The following is a 15,342-nucleotide window of genomic DNA, read 5'->3' on the forward strand; positions in this document are numbered from 1 at the left end:
TCCTTCCAATTCAGAGACCCACTGGATTTAATCTGAATAAGAGTTCTCTCTAAAACCAGAGATGCTCACAAAATGGTTAATTGGAATAAATGGAAACTGGAATGTGAAGAGAAGCCATTATTTAATTACCCTGAGAGCAAATAATAACGGTTAAGGTAGGAGTTAATTGATGCAAACTTACTGAGCCAGGGGAGGATGGAGGCTTGCTTCCTAACTCACTGCTCCTCCAATAATTATTTTAAATTATGTCATTTTGCAAAAAAAAAAAAACTTTAAGCATAATTTCATTACATCTTGAAGTGATTTCCCCCCAAAAAAAAACCCCTCATAAATATACGATTTTGGAATGGACATAATTTGGGGATTGGATTTGAATTTTTAAAAAATCACTTCCTATGTCTTTGTTCATGGATGTATTTCTTGTATGCACAGTCCAGACTAATGTGTAAAATTCATAATAATTATCATCCATGTGAAGTGATCCTCAATCTTCTTTCCTATCAAAATATTTCCTTCCGAGAACTCAACTTTGTTGGCATTTTGGTTGTAATCCTTCTCTACAAAATTGGAGCAAGATAAGTTACGACAACTTTGGTCAAAATGAAGTGGATCAAACTGTGCAGTTGTTCTACCTTGCCTTGTTTGTTCATGTTGGATAGCCAAGACCCAGAAATAATCTCTCTAAACACTAAGAAAATGGCACTATGTAGAGAGAACCAACCAAACATTCCCATCCAATGTCCTATTCAATATCTAACAGATATATGGTCTCATAGTCTTGTTATAATTTATATTGTTGCTTTAATCCCATGCTTTTTCACACCAAGCTGTAGCTGAAATAGTTTCATTATGCATTATTCCAGACAGGTTGGTCTTATGGCTGAAGCCTTCCCAGGAGGAGATTTTGAATACCTGTTATCTCCTTTAGCATTTCCCAGCTAAAAACTCAGGAAAAAGCCCCAGCATGGAGAGGCAAATGCAAATCAATTCAACAACCATTTATTAAATTCTGCTTCATGCAAGGCATTGGGAGGGACACTGGGCTACAATTGCTCATTTCAAAATCTCTTTAACCACTGGCTGGACAAAGTACCTCATCTCACTAGCAAAACACCCAGAAAAATAGGGTCTTTTCTGTTTCATTTCAGCAAACGAAAGATGAAAATATTCAAGTTTTAGAATCATCTTTGCTGTTATTGTTGACATTTTATCTAGGCAGATGTGACCAAACAAATAACTGTATGAACTCCCTGTTTTTGTGTAATATTCCAATACAAATCCAACAGCTTTTATGGCAAGTTTTACATTCTAAGAACCAAGCAACCATCATCCATCTTTTTTAAAAATGCCTGGGCTGATACACTGGGAAAAGACAGGTTCATTTCCTTTTTGTTATTTAGTCCTTGGTAAGGGGAAGCACACTGAAAAATATCCCCAAGTGCTGATGCAACCAAATGCTTCCGTAGAGTAGACCCACTGCAGGAGGGCAGGAAGAGGAAAGGAAATGCTGTGTAAGGAGGGCAACAAGGGACATAGGGAGAAGCAATGTAAGGAAGAATCAAAATGCAAAAAGAGATGATCTGTGCCTGCCTCCCTAGCAGGCTTGGGGGCTCCAGGAAGGACTCCATCTTGTATTAGCAGCCCTGGAGGGGGACCCATCATCAGCTTCTCTGACCCCTAGCCATTATATCACACACAACACTAATCTGCCTGGTTGTTAGTCTCCTCATTTGTAAAATAAGAGAATAATTTCCATATTTCACATTCTAGGGTTCACTATTTGTTGCGGAAGAATGCCTTTTTCATAGAATGACACTAAATCCATTCCCATAACAGCTTTGAGAGTCCATCTTGCTTCATGTTCCCCCACCTGCCTTTAAGCACCTACAAACAGGAGGCAACAACCACCCACTAAAGCCATACAGAGGTTTCCTTTGTCAGGATGGCACAACAGTTCTGCCCAGAATCACTTTCCTTTTGTTACGCCCCAAATCCGTAAGAAATTCAAAACACCACCACCTTGCAGAAATCAGCTGCCAGGTTTATTAATCTACCCGAAAACAAAACAAAACCAAAGTGGAATAAAAACAAAACTTTAAATAAATCTTTAGGTACATTTTTTAAAAGAGTTGAAAGTTCAATGAAATATATATATCTCTCTATATTTTTTTTTTCCTTCTTTTGCTGGGAAATGACTTAACATCGGACTGGTTTCTTGTTTCATTCAGTGAGTCACTACCTTATACAGCATAACATATATTTTTTTATCCTTAAATATTAATTACATAATGGATGCCGATACTTTGTTTGATCCCCTTATGCTCCAGATCAGAGATGCTCTCTACACTGACATAAAGAACCCAAACTAGCAAAGAATTCTTCAGGCAGACTTATTTGAATAGACTTGACAGTGAAGCCCTTCCATGTGCATTTCCTTTGTGAACCCCAATTTCCATCCCAACAAAATGTATGCTGAGTCTTTTTTTCTTTATTTTATTTTAAGTGAAGTTAATGGCCACAAGAGCTCAGGGTAGGAGGGACAAAAAAAAATATACATATATCTATATATATATATTATATATATATATAACTAATTTTCAAGATATCCCCATTAGCCCATTATTCCAATTCACGTGCACATAAGAACACATGCCTATAATATGTTGCTTATAGGATTGAAGTCCATTGTACAGAGTATGGGTCTCATTTATTGTATCCGGGGCCCTCCATCACTGCTGTATCTGGAGAATTAAATGGCCATCCAGAATAAAGATGTGTGGGGGAGAATTCATGTCCCTCTGCTCTTCAGGGAGACTCCTTGTCATTCTGGTGGTGCAATCGGGAACATTCGTCTAAGAGTCGGTTACCAAGGACCAACTAGTTTCCTCAGAAGTACCCTGCTTTCCAATCTGCCCAAATCCCCCGAATCTCATATTCTTTCCTTGAATTGAGAAAGGGGACTCAGAAAGAGGTGATCATACATAGTAAAATGCAACATTTCTGATTACTTTTTCCAACCCAAATGTAATAAAACATCTAGCTTTCATGATTCTCCCAAAAAGAAAAAAAAAAAGAGGAAAAAAAAAAAGAGAAAAACAACCCCCCTAAAAACTTTAAATCTTCTTCCCAACCCATTTCCATTGAGCATCCAAGACAAGTTGATGGATAAATTAGTGCCAGCACCACCACATCACACAGAGACTTCATCGTGTTCTTGGAGCGTCCATCAATGAGTCCCCATTCCATCCAAAGTTCCAAAAGTCCCCGCAGAGCGTTCCTCAGCAAGCTGAAGCTCAGGATTCATTTGTTGATGCACAGAAAGCTGCTGAGAGTCCAGCTATGGCAAAAGCTATTTTCTAAGCAATAAATGTTTCAAGTCATCTATTTTGTCCTGAAATGCTACCTGCAGTGAACAGCATTGCTTATCGTCAATGGTCATCGTCAATTCGGCCTCCGAGAGAACACGACAGAAAAGGCAGCAGCAGAAGCGTTAGCATTATCTAGTGTTTATATATGTCATCAACGTAACACAGCAGAAAAAGGCTTAAATGCATATTCATGGGTACCGTGCCTAAAAATTACTAAAGTACCTAGTTAGTGTATTGGATAGTCTTTTCTCAAGGAGTGCACACCGCATCTATAACAGCGGAAGGAGATATGTGACTGAGTACAGTTAATTCCTATTGGTTCAATAACTTTGCTCCGTATTGTAGAAAAAAAGACAACAAACGAGCCCTCTTCCCTCTGCCCTCACCGACATCCCAGACCTGACCCTGCTGCAGGTGGCAAGGAGCCCCGCATCCTTCTGTTCTGTGGTGAGTTTCCCCACACCTCGGGGTTCTGATGGGGAATTAGCCTGTGGCGGCCATGAGCAGCCTCAGAGAAAATTCCCGACTTTATGGATTTTCTAGGAGCCAGGCGCAAAAACAAAGTCAGAGAGAGAGGGGGGGAGGGAGGGAGAGAAAGAGAGAGAGGGGGGGGGAGAGAGAGAGGGAGAGGGGGGAGAGAGGAAGAGAGGGAGGGAGGGAGGGAGGGAGAGAGAGATGGAGGGAAGGATTGGAGGGGGAAAGAGAGAGAGAAGGAGAGGGAGAGAGACAGAGAGAGAAGGAAGGAGAGAAGGGAGGGAAGGAGGAAAAAAGACAAAGGCAGAGGGAGACAGTGAATAAGAGAGAGATAGAGGAAGAGGGACAGAAAGGGAGAGAGAAGAAGGGAGAGAGAAGAAGGGAGGGAGGGAAGGAGGGAGGGAGGGAAGGAGGGAGGGAGGGAAGGAGGGAGGGAGAGAGACAAAGAAAGAGAGAAGATGCTCCTGGCAGTTTTCAAATACATCTTGGATAACCAAAGCCCACCACGCCCAAGGACCAAGGCAGCCATGTCCTAGAGGGAGCTTCCCCGCCACCTGCAGATTCTTCGACATGACAAGACAAATGCTCAGGGCATTTTTGTTCCTCTGCCAAGATTCTCCGGAGGTTATCTATACAATGAGAATTAACTGTACTGTGGATACCCAGAGAAAATGTACATTATCTTATGTTGATATGAAACAAAACAGACATGATATAGCTTCATTGTACTTCAAAACTGTATGACCCCTTCCCAAGCCTACATAAAAAGTAATCCCCACCCCCCCACCCCACCTCCTTCCTGTTACACCGAATCAATGTTTAGATTCCTCCCCTCCCCCCCTCTAGTAAAGTGCTCTGTCCATGGCAGACCATAGGATGATGCAACAGGAAAAACCCGTGTGTGTGTGTGTGTGTGTGTGTGTGTGTGTGACAGTGGGTGTGTGCATGTGTGTGTACATGTGTGTGTGTGTGTGTGTGTGTGTGTGTGTGTGTGTGTGTGTGTGGCTATTCTTTAAAAAAGCAACGATGTATTTTCCTCTTTTCTTCTCCAAGTTTGGCAAAAGAGGCAGAGGCCCGGCAGGGGCCCGTCCGGCAGCCACGCTGTCCTAGTACACATAGCCTTCATTGTAGGGGTGGGGGTCACAGCAGCCGCCTTCCTGCATGTAGGCCATGCTCTCGTCGAAGTGGGACAGGGGGACCGTGTCCTCCTCGTTGATGTGGCGCTCCATGTCGGTCTTCAGCAGCGGGCGCTGGTTGTCTGGGAAGGCCATGGAGAAAAGCGCCTCGGGATCGCAAACAAACTTGTAGACGTATCTCTCTCCGGCCACCTGAGGACGACAGAGAGACGCCCGCCCGACCACCCGGGAAGAGGAGTCAGTCCACCAGAACGGAGAGCCTGCTTCTCAACAACACAATGAATAGACAATCCCAACGGACACAGCCAGGGAAAGAGCTGCAGAGGCTGTGTGGGGATCGCAACAGTATTTGCACCATTTTTTGGTTTTTTCTCATGTTTTTTCCCCTTTGGTCTGATTTTTCTTGACAACATGACAAATATGGAAATGTGTTTAACCTATATCAGATAGCTTGCTGTCTTGGGGAAGGGGGGTAACGGAGGAAGGGAGAAAATTCTGGAACTCGAAATCTTGCAAAGATGAAGGTTGAAAACTATCTTTATGTATATTTGGAAAAATAAAATACTCTGGAGAAAAAAGAAAAAAAGAATGGAGAGCCCGGCCCACCTCTGACTCGGCAGGCCGGTCTGCCCGAGGCTCAGAGTCTCCGGGTTCTGTGGTTCCAGGTGAACACAGATGTGCCTGGTCCCAGAGCCAGAGTTCTGGCTTCCCTGCCACGCTGCCTTTCATGTTTGCACCGGGGAAACCAAGAATCTTGGATGAGGGAATGAGCAGTGAAGCCATTTCCCATGGACAGGTGTTGCTGGGGATTGCCACATGTCTAGAGGCTAAGCCTGGGATTCTGGGAAAAAGAAATGCCCTGGAGGACACCGTCCACGCCAGTCAGACAGGGATCCCCTGCTGAAACAGGGGACGGCAGAGATATTAAAACAAAATGCAGGTCTGACAACCTAAACACTAGACAAGCATCCTGGGAACTACGTGAAGAAATTGTGTGTGTGTGTGTGTGTGTGTGTGTGTGTGTGTGTGTGTAAGGGTAGACTAGAAGGAGGAATCCTCTGACCTTATTACTGAGAACATTGCCCAGTGTGGAAATGCCCTTTATAACCTAAAAGCTACGTGTCTGGCAGACTAAGGTGTGTGTGTGTGTGTGTGTGTGTGTGTGTGTGTGTGTGTGTGTGCGTTTGTGTGTGTACAGTGTGCAGCACAATGGCAGGGCTATCAGCATAATGCCTGATGGAGTCGATCTTTAGCTTTTAACAAATGCTTTTAACTTTTATGGGTACACAGTGTATACCCATCCCCGTCTCCACCCACCCCCATGGCCCTCTGGAGCAAGGGTTCACTCTGCCCTTGGATTATTGCCTGGCACAGACCAGCTCGGGGCATGGAGCCCTGCTGGCTGGCGAAGCTTTGCTCAGGGTGATTTGGCTGGTCTAGGACAGAGGAGGCCTTTTTGACCGGAGGCTGAGCCTCTAGCCACCAACCCAAGATGCCCTTCCTCTACCAAGGCCTGGTTGAAAAAGGAATATTCAAAGACCTTTTTACCAGCAATCAGACACTTTCATTGTTTTTTTCACTACTAATTCTTGTGAAATCCTCCCTGACAGGGACCATTTGTAGAGCAGCCTCCATTCAAGGGCACCTCTTTCAGGATACGAGCCCCGAGTTCATAAAACAAGAGGCAAGAATGGGAAGCACTTAGGAGCTCTTTTAAATCTTTGTCAAGCCCAGAAGAAAGGAACAGAGCATCGTGATGTCCCGGCAGCCTGGCTTCTCCCCAGAGGGTTTCAGAGGTTCTCTCTGAGGGATAATGGGAGAACCCACTGCTGATTTAATTCCTGCCCCCCATGGGTGGAGGAGGCTACCTCCCGGGCCGCAGAAAGCCTGCAGCTCAGTCTACGCCATACCTGAGACTATAAATAGATAAGCCCATCATTTTAAATCCAAGAGCTAAGTAAGCATTTGTCCAAATTTCAGAAGCCTGGCTCCAGCAAGGGCGGAACGTGCTGCTTCAAGGCCAATTAAGGCGTGACCTTTGGGGCGCCGTATCGCTCACCTTTTGCATGATCCCCTTCTCGTAGTAATAGCGGAGGGAGCGGCTCAGCTTGTCGTAGTTCATGGCCGGCCTGTTTTTCTGAATGCCCCAGCGCCGGGCCACCTGCCACGGAAAGAGAAGAAGCTTCACGTACATGCAGCTCGCAGGCCGCTTCCAAGAGCTCTGCTTATTCTCAGCCACTATTTGGCCAAACACTTTGTCAGATCGTTAAAAACCGACTTCCCGAGCGTATTTGTTTTCTAAAATGAGTTCATCTATCTACCGTGACCATTGCTGTTTTTTGCTGTGCGTGCGTTTTTCTCATGTAGTTAGCTTTGTGGTTTTCAAGGGTTCTGTACGGCAATAATACCTTTCACCAGGAACTTTGCAAGTTGCCTCACGTATGGCCATGGCAGAGCCTTGGGAAATTGGGAGCAAAGCATCCCGGGAGCCATTTTATGACCACGGAGGGTTAAATGACAGGTCGGTGGCAGGATCTGAACTCCCGGCCTTTTGCTTTTAAGATCTCAGTTGATCCTTATAACAACATTGTTGAGTAAATGTCACTGTGCTCATTTGGAGGAGGAGGAAGTTCTGCCCAGAGACTTAAGCCAGCTTGCTCAAGGTCACACAGCCAGCGAGTGAGAAAGCCCCACTAATCCAACTCCCAGGCCCCAGGGGCTCAGGCTACCACTTACTGCCCAGTGGTTGGGTTTGGGGTTTGAAATTCTCACCGTCCCAGTCCCCGTGTGGCCCCAGCGGCCACCCTGGTCCTGCCAGGGAGGAAAGAGACGCTGGACCCAAGGGCTGTGTGACCTGGATTTCCTGTTTCCTCGTGTCTTTTAAATCAGGCATGCAGCCACCTCTTGGGGATTGTTCAATGGAGTCCTTTGTCACAGTGTTTTGGGTACAAAATTTAATGGAAATAAGAGAAGGCTTTTACAAAGGGAACAAACAGTCTGGGATGGAGGAGAGGCGCCCGTGCTTTCCCCCTGCTCCTTGGGGAGATGTTTGCTTTTAATGGCAGAAAGCCATTATTAAGCCATTGTTAAGGCCCTTTGCTAAGTCCTAAGAACCCAAGAGGACCATGGGACAAGTCCTACCCTCGAGGAGCTTTGCTTTGTGGAGAAGGGCCACAAATGAAGTCACAATATAAGCCAAAGAAATGCCCTGGGATGCAAGAAAGAGCACGTGCTAATTCCTGAGGAGAGGAGGACAGTCCTTAGGCAGGAGGCAGAGTCTGAGAGGGGCTCCCAAGGAACCTGGGAGGGCGACAAGCTGGAGACCAAGAGGGAGGATGACAGAGACAGGAGGACCCCTGTGCTGAGGTACAGAGCCGGGAGGCGGAGCTTTTACAGGGCAAGAGCCAATGGGCCACTTTCAGTTCCACCTCATGGAGGAGACTGGGACATTATGGCACAAGCATGGGAAAGTGGGGGGGGAGATCACAGGGGGAGGGAATTGCTTTCTTTTTTAGTGTCAAAAGCAAAACTTATACCACCTTCTAAGGATGCCTCCCAAAGAACTGATTCACAAGAGCCGTCATTCTTTGACCCGTAAGTGTGTGGAGGGCACCGAAAACAGATCTAGAGATCCGAGTGCAAATCCTGTCTCTGGGCATATCCCTCAACTGGCTTGCCTCAGTTTCCTCACCTATAAAATGGGGTTACTAAGAGCACCTACCTCTTAGGGGTGTGGTGAGGACAAGATAAGATGTTTATAAAGAACTCTGCAAACCATTGATTATACAAATGCTAGCTTTTATCACTGTATCATATAAATATGGGATAATGAGGAGAGAGCTAAGGAAGAGTTCTAAACTTTTTGTGTGTGTCACGGGTCCCTTTGGAAGCCTTGGAAAGCTTGCAAACTGCTCTTCAGGATGGTGGCTTTAAATGCATAAAATAAGATGCACAGGATTACAAAAGAAACCAATTCTATTGACAACATAGATTATCAAACTATATTCTTAAAGGTTCGTGGGCCCCAGACTCAGGATCCTTGGGTTAGGGCTTCCCCCAGGAGCTGGGGATCCCCATCACATTCGACCACAGATCACTGACATTCCCCTGAGACACTCTTTGTTGGTTTGTTTTCCAGATCAGAGAAAATGGTCCGTTTCTCCCCCGGTTATCGCTCGCACATTTTCCCAGGATTGTTCTTTATTGCTTTCTTAGTCACTTTGCCTTTCACAACGCATCTTGCCCCACTAAAGAAACACTGTGGTTTGGAAATATAGGAAGCTGTAACTTTCCTCGACAGAGGCGAGTTATGATGTAGCAAAGAGGAGATTATAGTTCCAGGTGAAACGTCCCTGCGGGAGATCTGCCGTAATCTTGAGGGAAAAAAAGGCTTCTATTTCATGCTCACTTTCTCAGCAATGGAGGAATCGGGATGAGGAGGAGGATGACAGCACAGCAATTTCCCCCCTAAATAAAATATTATTCAGCCATCCACAATCCCAGGCCCCCGGTTCACGGTTAGTGCTGCCGGCAACTAATACACGGGCAAGCTGGGTGTGGAAGGAAAATGAAATATTAATAGCTCTTTAAATTAAGTCACAGTTTGGAATAATATATTCCTCCTAAATGTTTCTTTTCAAGGCTACTCAATGGAAGTGTCTGGAATAGGAAATGCTACAGAGTGGGGCAAATGGGGGAGAGGAGGAGAGCCCATTTCCGAAGGGCAGAGCAATGTCCGGTGGGGCCGGCCCTACGGTGTGGTGTCTTGTGAATGTGTCGCTGTCCGGGGATTCAGCAGCTCTAAGGGTTGTTGCGGCTGCACTGAGCAGAGAGCAAGGAAAGGAAGGGTGTGTGTGTGTGTGTGTGTGTGTGTGTGTGTGTGTGTGTGCGCGCACGCGCATGGGTGTATATTGTATATGTGTATGTTTATGTCTAAATTGTGTGTATGTATTTGTGTGTTGTATGTGCATATTGTAAATGTGTGTAAATGTGCATATATATATATATGTATGTGTGTAGGGTGTGTGTGTGTGTGTGCGCGCGCATGGGTGTATATTGTATATGTGTATGTTTATGTCTAAAGTGTGTGTATGTATTTGTGTGTTGTATGTGCATATTGTAAATGTGTGTACATGTGCATATATATATGTATGTGTGTAGGGTGTGTGTGTGTGTGTGTGTGTGTGTGTGTGTGTGTGTGTGTGTGTGTGTGTTTGGGTATGGAGACATATTTTAAATCCTGCTTTTGGAACTAAAGTAAAACATTTATTTCAAATAAATAAGCATTCGTTAAGTGACATCCACATGCCAAGTTCTGGGTTCAGCACAAGCACAAGGCTATAAAGCAGCCATTTTGGTCTCAAGGAGTCTGCATTCTGTGGGAGGATGAAGGGATGTGAGACCCGAGGTGACTGGGTGATCTTGGCCAAGACAGAACGTCTGATTTAGGGGGAGCTTGGAGACCTTGTCCAGCGCTCAGCTGAATGAGAACCGCCCCAATCGATGGTCATCCAGCCTCTCCTTAAGGTGCCTTTCCAAAGCACTACCTCCTAGCAGTCTGCTGCACTCTGGGATAGCTCTCTCTCGCTATTAGGAAGTGTTTGGTTCTATTTCCAGTTTCCAAACATCGAGCCTAAACATGTGTCTGTGAAAGGAAAGTCCTTCCTTCTGTGGTCAAATCGAGCAAGATTCTTTGATCATCTCGTTTTCTCCTTAGTCCTTTAAGTGGCCATAATGTCACAGAGGTGGCAGGTGAGGGGGAAGGACAGTCTGTCCACCCTCACCAGACCAGGAAAGGCCGAGCTGGGATGGAAGTGGAGGCTGTCCTATTGCACATGATGCACGGTCTGTGCTCCACAAAAAGGCCATTGTGGATGCTCCCTAGGCAGGACTGGATCGCCCCGCTGAGTGGACAGAGCTGACAATCATCTGCCGTGTCATATACCACCGGAACATGCTCAGAAGCCTGCCCTGTTCTCTGATGTGGTAGGACACCGATGTGGACCCCCACCTGCCTCGAGCCAAAGGGCGACAGAAAGGACGTGGCATCTGCTCTTGCCGGGCTCCATATGTCTTTTATTGGCACAGCTGACTTGGAGTTCCACCGAGTCGCTGTGCCCCAATCCCTTCCCTCCCGATTGCCCGCCTTCCTCAAACAGTCACGGAGCCCACTGCAAACAAGCGCCTGGGAGAAGTGAGGAGCAGCAGGAAGTCTACGCCACGGCCTCTGACTTTGTGCAGCTTTGACCTGAGCAGAACAGATGTGTGCCCAAGGATTAAGGGCCCCAGGAGCTGACCAGGGGGCGAGAGCCATGAGGGCAAACAGCTCAGGCAGAGGGTGGGACCCGAGTTAGATCTAAAGGACGGCCATGTTTTTCATAGGTGCAGATGGTGCAAAGGGGAAAGAATCCTCGCAGCTAAAAGGGCCACATGAGCATGGGAGATGAAGGGACTCATGGGGCTGAGAAGGGGATCTCCTAAAGGGAGCTCAGGCTGGTAGACATGGAAGAAGGAGGAGAAGATCGCATCATTTCTGGAGCTGCCCACTTCCCTGCAATGACAGGACCTTCAAATGAGAGCTGGAAATCCCCCCAAAAGGGCTTCTGGTCCCATCCCTCACTTTACAGAAGAGGAACCTGAGGGCTGCTGACAGAATGAATTCTCTTTGGGGATACGTCTCATCTCAGCAAGTATTTGGCCATAAACCCAAGAATCATAAAATCTCTGAGTAAGAGAAACCTCACGAGAATGGGGCCCGAACCGCCGTGCCCTCCGACTTCCCCGACAGGGGCAGCTAGCCGAGGTTTGGCAACATCCAGTGAGGGCAATCTCCTGTCCCCTCCTGGTGGAGTTCAGCCAATGGACAAAGCCTGAGCACCAATGGGATGCTTTGGGGATCAGTGAGCCCTTGCACTGGGAGGGATGGGGGGCAGAGATGGGAAATTTGGAGGTTCCACGGCTTCATTAGTAAGGGTGCCTGCCCCTCCAATATACATGGCAAATATCCCCCAAACATGTAGCTTATCTCTAGGAGCTGTTGGGAAAGGAACTAAGACTATGGGAACAAGCAATTATTAAGCACCTATTATGTGCTAGTAGTAAGCTAGGTGGCTCAGTGGATAGAGAAAGCATCGAACCTTGGTCAGTAAGACCTGGACTATGCAAAAACTACCTTCACTGCCATTAAGGACCTGGCTTCTCTTGCTCAGCATCTCATGGCACTCAAGGCCATGCCCAGGGGATCACATTGGGGTTGTCTCTGTGCGGAGCAATGGAAAGAGAAGGGAGGAAGCTGGATGTTCACAGAACGTGGAATCCTTTCTCTGTCGCTCATTACTGATTGGCTCCTGGAAAGCCCCTGGACCCCTTGGGACCTTTTTCTATCCAATGAGGGAGCAAGGTCGGGAGACCTCTGACACCCTTTCCAATCAGAACACTCTGGTCTGGCACCAGATTGTCTGGCACCAGATTGCAGAAGATCTGCAGGACCTCAAGCCCCAAAGAGTAGGATCCAAGAAGGCTGGCATTTTCCAGGCTTCTGACGACCCTGCCAGGAGAGTGAGCAGAGGGCTGGGTCACATGCCTGTGAGGCCACTGGAGGTCTCCCTCTTTATCCTCGGGTAATACAGAGGGAATCCTTTTAATCCACCCAAAGAAAGTGTCAACTCTGCTAAGACTGTACAAAGTTCACATGGCAGCTGCTCCGCTCATCAGGGCCGCCTGTGCCGTCCCGAGAAACCAACGGATCCCGAAGAGTCGCCAACGGCGGCTGGCAAGGTTCAAAACAGAGATTGTCCTTTCTCTAGGGGAGCTTCCATGACCTCATGGTGAAAATGTTGGCTCACCTCACAGGGTGCGTCAAGCTCTCCCATCCCCCCCGGTCTCCAGTGCTTCCTTCTCAGCGGGAGTCCCCTTCCCTTCTCCAGGAGCAAGGAAACCCACCAAGAGCCCAAGAGACACAGCTCATTGCCGTGAACTGCTTTGTCACTCGTCTCCACGTGTGAAATATGAACCAGAACCAAATGGTCCCATTTATCAGACACTAGTAAGGAAACTGGGAAGCCCGCCCGAGGAAGCCCCCGGTGAGATGCCCGCATACAGGACTTCTCCGGATAACTGGACACCAGAATATGGATTTCCATCACGTGTGCTCTAATCCAGAGAACATCAACATTGGCTTTCATTATATTTAGCAAGTAGAGACACGGCTTTATTCTTTCTCTCTTTCTGTACACACATAATACGCCAGGTCTGGAGTGAGGAAGACCTGATTCAAACATGGCTTCAGAGACTTACTAGTCATGTGACCCGGGGCTTATTATTTAACTCTGTTTCCATCAGTTTCCTCATCTGTAAAATGGGTTAGAGAAGGAAGTGGTAAACCACCCCAGTATCTGTCCCAAGAAAACCCCAAACAATGCATGGAGAGTTGGAGAGATCTGAACAGGTTGTGTGTGTGTGTGTGTGTGTGTGTGTGTGTGTGTGTGTGTGTGAGTGAGTTGGTCTGATCAACCAGTCAGAAACATTAATTGAAGCCCATGTGACTTCCAGGAATAGAGCTGATGGTCCTCTGCCCCCTGACCTGGGCAGGCCACAGCTGGAGTCCTCTCCCTACTTCTGGATACCTTATTTTAGAAGGATTTAAATGAGTTCATTTACGTGGGTAGAGTACCCACCTACAGAAGAAAATTTTTTAAAAAATGAAGTCCATGGTTTGAGAGGACTGGTTGAAGGAACTGGGCTTATGGGAGAAAAAAGGACTTGGGGCCATGACAGATATCTCTACTGATAGAAAGACTGTCGTAGGAGGGATTGAACTTGCGCTTGGGATGAGGTGGCCAAAAGCAAACTTAGACTTGAAGGCAATTGATGTTAATGGTACCCTCAAGGTGGAGGGAGCTGTGAGGAGAGAGGTGGGCTCTTGGCCAGGAGGCCAGGACAGTAAGGTCACTGAGATCCATCCGTCCTTCCTTCCTTCCTTCCTTCCTTCCTTCCTTCCTTCCTTCCTTCCTTCCTTCCTTCCTTCCTTCCTTCCCTTCCTTCCTTCCTTCCCTTTTTTCTTTCTTTCTTTCCCTTCCTTCCTTATTTTCTTTCTTCCTTCCCTTTTTTCTTTCTTTCTTTCCCTTCCTTCCCTATTTTTTCCTTCCTTTCCTTTTTTCTTTCTTTCTTTCCCTTCCCTCCTTATTTCTTCCTTCCTTTCCTTTTTTCTTTCTTTCTTTAGCTTCCTTCCTTATTTTCTTCCTACCTTTCTTTTTTCTTTCTTCCTTTTCCTTCTTTCCTTATTTTCTTCCTTCCTTTCCTACTTCTCTCCTTCCCTCCTTCTCTCTTTCCTTCCCTCTTCCTTTCCTTTTTTCCTTCCCTTCCTTTTTTCCCTTCTTCTTTTCCTTCCTTCCTTCCTTCCTTCCTTCCTTCCTTCCTTCCTTCCTTCCTTCCTTTCTTCCTTCCTTCCTTTCTTCCTTCCTTCCTTCCTCCCTCCTTCCCTCCCTCCCTTTCTTCCTCTCTCAAAGCTCTGCTTCTTATTTCTCACTCCTGTGGAGCCGGCCTGGGGTTCACCAATCTTTTCTGAACACACTGAAGCTAAAGCTAAGGAACTACAAAGTCAGTGCGGATCCAGAATTCTGTCCTCTCGGAGACCGTCTGTCCTAAGTGAGTCCTTGGAAATGCTTTTATGAAGAAGGCAAACTCTGGGCGTTTGCAGTAGAATTGGGCCCTTGGTCCTGCCCTTCACCTGCAAACAGGCCCATTGAGAGTTGGGCCCAATCTCACTCTGTCCCTCCTCACAAGAGAACCACAAAGGGAAGCCCCCCAGAGGAAGCCCCCTGTGAGACGCCGGCCAGCACCTGTCACTTTGGGGGAAAGGGTTTATTTTTAGCCTGGCCACGCAGACTTGGAATTAATTTATGATTTGCTTTCTCCATGATTTGTTAACCAAAATGCTTTGGTTAAAAATAGGTGCCCACAAAAGCATGTGCCCATGGCAGCCTCGTCTGCTTTCCCTGCTCTCTCCAGGCACAGGATGAAGCATTAAGGCTCAGCAGGACCTCCCTGGCATGGGGTCAAGGCCCAGCCAATCAGGCCACAAGCTCTCAGAGGCCCCTGAGGAGAAGCAGAATTCTGGCCCTGACAGGGAGGCAGAAAGGAGGCCCGTTCTTGGGGCTCCAGAGCCTGCGGCTGGAGATTCTGTACCGGGGGGCAATACCTGCCACCGCTGCTTCCCAGATGCGATGGAGGAAGATGGACCTTTCACATCTGTGCTTCTATCTGCCCCCCCAGCTTCTTATTCTGCACAAACCCATCATTTCCAGAAAGAAAATGTCAGCCGAACAGCCAAGAGACGGACCCAGCATCGCTGCGCCTCCTAGGAC

General features: G+C 47.0%; 1 protein-coding gene across 6 annotated transcripts in view; it reads right to left on the reverse strand.

The window, feature by feature from the left end:
- Positions 1-2,020: 2,020 nt before the first annotated feature.
- ETV1 (ETS variant transcription factor 1) overlaps positions 2,021-15,342 on the reverse strand; it is an 88,955-nt gene continuing 75,633 nt past the window's right edge. For all 6 annotated transcript variants that reach the window (XM_074271351.1, XM_074271350.1, XM_074271352.1 and 3 more), the window contains 2 exons: positions 7,038-7,139; positions 2,021-5,170 (listed from right to left, as the gene is read on the reverse strand). In XM_074271351.1, the coding sequence (XP_074127452.1) occupies positions 4,949-5,170; positions 7,038-7,139 (324 nt within the window). In that variant the 3' untranslated portion in view covers positions 2,021-4,948. The remainder of the gene's footprint in view (positions 5,171-7,037; positions 7,140-15,342) is intronic.

The sequence above is a fragment of the Sminthopsis crassicaudata genome, chromosome 5 (genome assembly GCF_048593235.1).
Source record: "Sminthopsis crassicaudata isolate SCR6 chromosome 5, ASM4859323v1, whole genome shotgun sequence".
Lineage (NCBI taxonomy): Eukaryota > Metazoa > Chordata > Mammalia > Dasyuromorphia > Dasyuridae > Sminthopsis > Sminthopsis crassicaudata.